The following is a 3,623-nucleotide window of genomic DNA, read 5'->3' as shown; positions in this document are numbered from 1 at the left end:
AATCTATGAAACTACATATAGATTATTCTGTCAGGGAGAAAGTGTTTTCAATGAATTTTGGAGTTCAGCATTTTTGTGGACAGCAGCCTTTTGGTCTTCTGGGCATAGTATGTCATAGAATCTTGAAATCATTAAGGTTGGAAAAGATCTCGAAGATCATTGAGTCCAACCTTTGACTGAACAGCACCATATCAACTAAACTACATCACTAAGTGCCGTGGCCAGTTGTTTCTTGAACACTTCCAGGGATGTGACTCCACTACTTCCCTGGACAGGCCATTCCAATGCTTAACAACCCTTTCAGTGAAGAAATTCTTCCTGATGTGCAACCTTAACCTCCTCTGGTGTAGCTTGAGGCCATTTTCTCTTGTCCTGTCGTTAGTTTCCTCTGAGAAGAGGCCAACCCCACCTGGCTACAACCTCCTTTCAGGTAGTTGTAGAGAGCAGTAAGGTTTCCCCTGAGCCTTCTCCAGGGTAAACAACTCCAGCTCCCTCAGCTGCTTCTCATCAGACTTACTTCACCAGCTTTGTTGCCCTTCTCTGGACATGCTCCAGCACTGAGGTCAATGTTTTTCTTATAGTGAGGGGCCCAAAACTGGGCCCAGAACTCGAGGTGTGGTCTCACCAGTGCCAAGTACAGGGGGACAATCATTTCTGTGGTCCTGCTGGCCACGCTATTTTTGATACAGGCCAGGATGCCACTGGCCTTCTTGGCCACCTTAGCACACTGTTGGCTCATGTCCGTAGCTGCCAACCAGGTCCTTTTCTGCTGGGCAGTTTTCAAACCACTCTTCCCCCAGCCTGGAGCACTGCATGGGGTTGTTGTGACCGAAGTGCATGACCTGGCACTTCACCTTATTGAACCTCATACCATTGGCCTCAGGCCGTGGATCCAGCCTGTCCAGATCCTCCTTGCAGGGTCTCTCCTACCCCCCAGCAGATCAACACTCCCACCCAACTTGGAGTTGTCTGCAAACTGACTGAGGGTACATTCAATCCCCTCATCCAGATCATTGATAAAGATATTAAACAGGACTGGCTGAATTATTGAGCCCTGGGGAACCCCACTATTGACTGGATGTGGCACCATTCAAAACCACTATCTGGGCCCAGCCATCCAGCCAGTTTTTAACCCAGCAAAGAGTGCATCTGTCCAAGCCATGGGCTGCCGGCTTCTCCAGCAGCCTGTTCCTGCACCTCTTAAGATTTCCTTCTTAAAGTATGTCCAGCTTTCCTGGACCCCTTTGTTTTTAAGAGCAGTTTCCCAAGGGACTGTCTGGACCAGTGTCCTGAAAAGGCCAAAGTCTGCCCTCTAGAAATCCAAGGTAGAGGTTTTGTTTACTCCCTTCCTTACTTCACCAAGAATTGAAAACCCAATCATTTCATGTTTGCTACCCAAGATGGCCTCCAGCCACTACATCTCCCACTAGCCCTTCTCTGTTTGGAAACAGCAGGCACTGCCCCTGGTAGGCTTGCTTACCAGCTGTGTCAGGAAGTTATCTTCCACACATTCCAGGAACCTCCTGGACTGCCTCCTCTCTGCTGTGTCAGGTTTCCAGCAGATATCCAGCAGGTTAAAGTCTCCCACAAAAATTAGCGATTGTGATGTCAGCCAGCTGCTTATAGAACATCTCTTCATCCTGGTTGGGTGGTCTGTAACAGACTCCCACCAGAATGTCTGCCTTGTTGGCCTTCTGATTCTCACCAATAGGCAGTCAACCTTATCACTGTCCTTCAGCTCTACAAAGTCAAAACACTCCCTAATGTACAGAGCCACGTCAACACCACACCTCTCTTTCCTCTCGCTTAGGAAGAGCTTATAACCATCCACTGCAACACTTCAGTCATGCAACCACATTTCCACGATGGCAACTGTGCCATAGCTTTCCCGCTGCGCAATGGCTTCCAGCTCCTCCAGTTTGTTATCCAAGCTGTGTGCATTGGTGTAAATGCACTTCAGCTGGGCTATCCATTTCATCCCCAACACTGGCATGCTGCCTCCAGGCTCATCTCTAGCAAGCCCGGTCTTATCCCCTGCTCCCTTCAAACCTAGTTTAAAGCCTTCTTAATCAGCCCTGCCAACTCATGGGCTAGAATCCTATGTCATATTATAAAGAGCTGTTCTTGAGGGGTAAGGACGTTATGCTTAAGTTCTAGAGTGGCATCTCTTTCACACCCTCCATGTGTGTGTTTATATTTGCATACGTACATATTCATACCTACATTTATGGTTTTAGTGAGCTCCGTGACTTCTGGCTTGGGTCTATTTATAAAACCAGGAAAAATAAGACCTGCTTCTTGACCTTCATACAAGAAGAAACTGAGAGGGGGGAAAGAACTATCTTTGATCTGTGGCCTTTACATAGGTTCTGAAGACTGAGCTTTTTAAACTGTGTTGTATTTGTGTGGGAAATGTGATAAAACCTGTATAACTGCAGTTACTGCCCTGGTATTTGGGGTAAAACTGCCTTTGGAGAACTCTGTGTGTGTGTCTGTGTGTGTGCGCACGCGTGAAGGCAAGTGCTGGCAGAGTAGCAAGTACTTCATTTTGGGGGAAAGGTATAGTAATGTGTGGAAGACTGAACTCTGCAAATATATTTGAGTGTTTGCATTTCTTTTTTCTACTTTCAGAGATATAAAGACATTAAATATCTTTCTAACCAAAGCAAACCTGATTAAATTGGGAGACTATGGGTTGGCAAAGAAGCTGAACTCTGAGTACTCTATGGCTGAGACTGTGAGTATCTGCCTTCTTCACAACACAAACTGAGTTTTGTTTTTCTTTCATCTCTGCATGCCTTGCAGAAGACCAGGGATGCTGTACATTCTTGCTGCTTGCTTTCTCTTATTTTCCTTTCCCTCTCCCCTCAATTTCCCTCAATGTTATAGAATCATAGAATTGTTAAGGTTGGAAGAGACATCTAAGGTCATTGAGTCCAACTGTTAACCCAGCACTGCCATGTTCACCACTAAAACACATCCCCAAGTTCCACATCCACACATTTTTTTTTTTAACACTTCCAGGGACAGTGACTCAGCTGCTTTCTTGTCTTTTTCCAGTACTTGACCACCCTTTCAGTGAAGAAATTTTTCCTAGTATCTTATCTAAACCTCCCCTGGCACAGCCTGAGGCCATTTCTTCTTGTCCTGTCACTTATTACCTGGGAAAAGATACTGACCCCCACCTTGCTACAACTTCACTTCCTAACTTTATCTCACTAACACTGGCATATTTGCTGATGTGTTACAAGCTGCAGTTATCCTTGCTCCCAGATTACCTTTTGGAGGTCTGTCTCTCTGCAAAGCAGCAGTAGACTAAAGATAGGTGCCTCTGTGGGCACAGAATGGTGCCAGTGTAGCTGTGCTAGAGAGCACAGCCCTGCTTTCCCCTAGGCATGGTACTTCCAAAGGTGAATCTGTTTAATATGAAGGCAGTGCTGGCTGAACATACAGAGACAACAGTGTAGTCGCATCAGAACAGTGCACTCCTTCTGGGCTAGTTAAGGCCAGCTTAACAAATAAAATTAGTTTTGTCATGCTGCTGGGCTAACAGGTAAATTTTGCCTCAGGTGGATCTGAAATAGCTTGGATGTGCATGCCTGACATTGCCCTCTTTCATAAGC

At 46.1% G+C, this 3,623-nt stretch overlaps 1 protein-coding gene across 2 annotated transcripts in view; it reads left to right on the top strand.

Annotated features, from left to right (window-relative positions):
- Positions 1–3,623, top strand: part of NEK9 (NIMA related kinase 9) — a 26,971-nt gene that overhangs the window by 6,781 nt on the left and 16,567 nt on the right. For both annotated transcript variants that reach the window (XM_017835662.1, XM_017835661.1), the window contains one exon: positions 2,632–2,737. In XM_017835662.1, coding sequence (XP_017691151.1) covers positions 2,632–2,737 — 106 coding nt within the window. The remainder of the gene's footprint in view (positions 1–2,631; positions 2,738–3,623) is intronic.

This window comes from Lepidothrix coronata, unplaced genomic scaffold (assembly GCF_001604755.1).
Source record: "Lepidothrix coronata isolate B3197 unplaced genomic scaffold, Lepidothrix_coronata-1.0 Scaffold262, whole genome shotgun sequence".
Taxonomy (NCBI): domain Eukaryota; kingdom Metazoa; phylum Chordata; class Aves; order Passeriformes; family Pipridae; genus Lepidothrix; species Lepidothrix coronata.
Note: the sequence above shows the minus strand (reverse complement) of the source record. Positions and strands in the feature narration are given on the sequence as shown.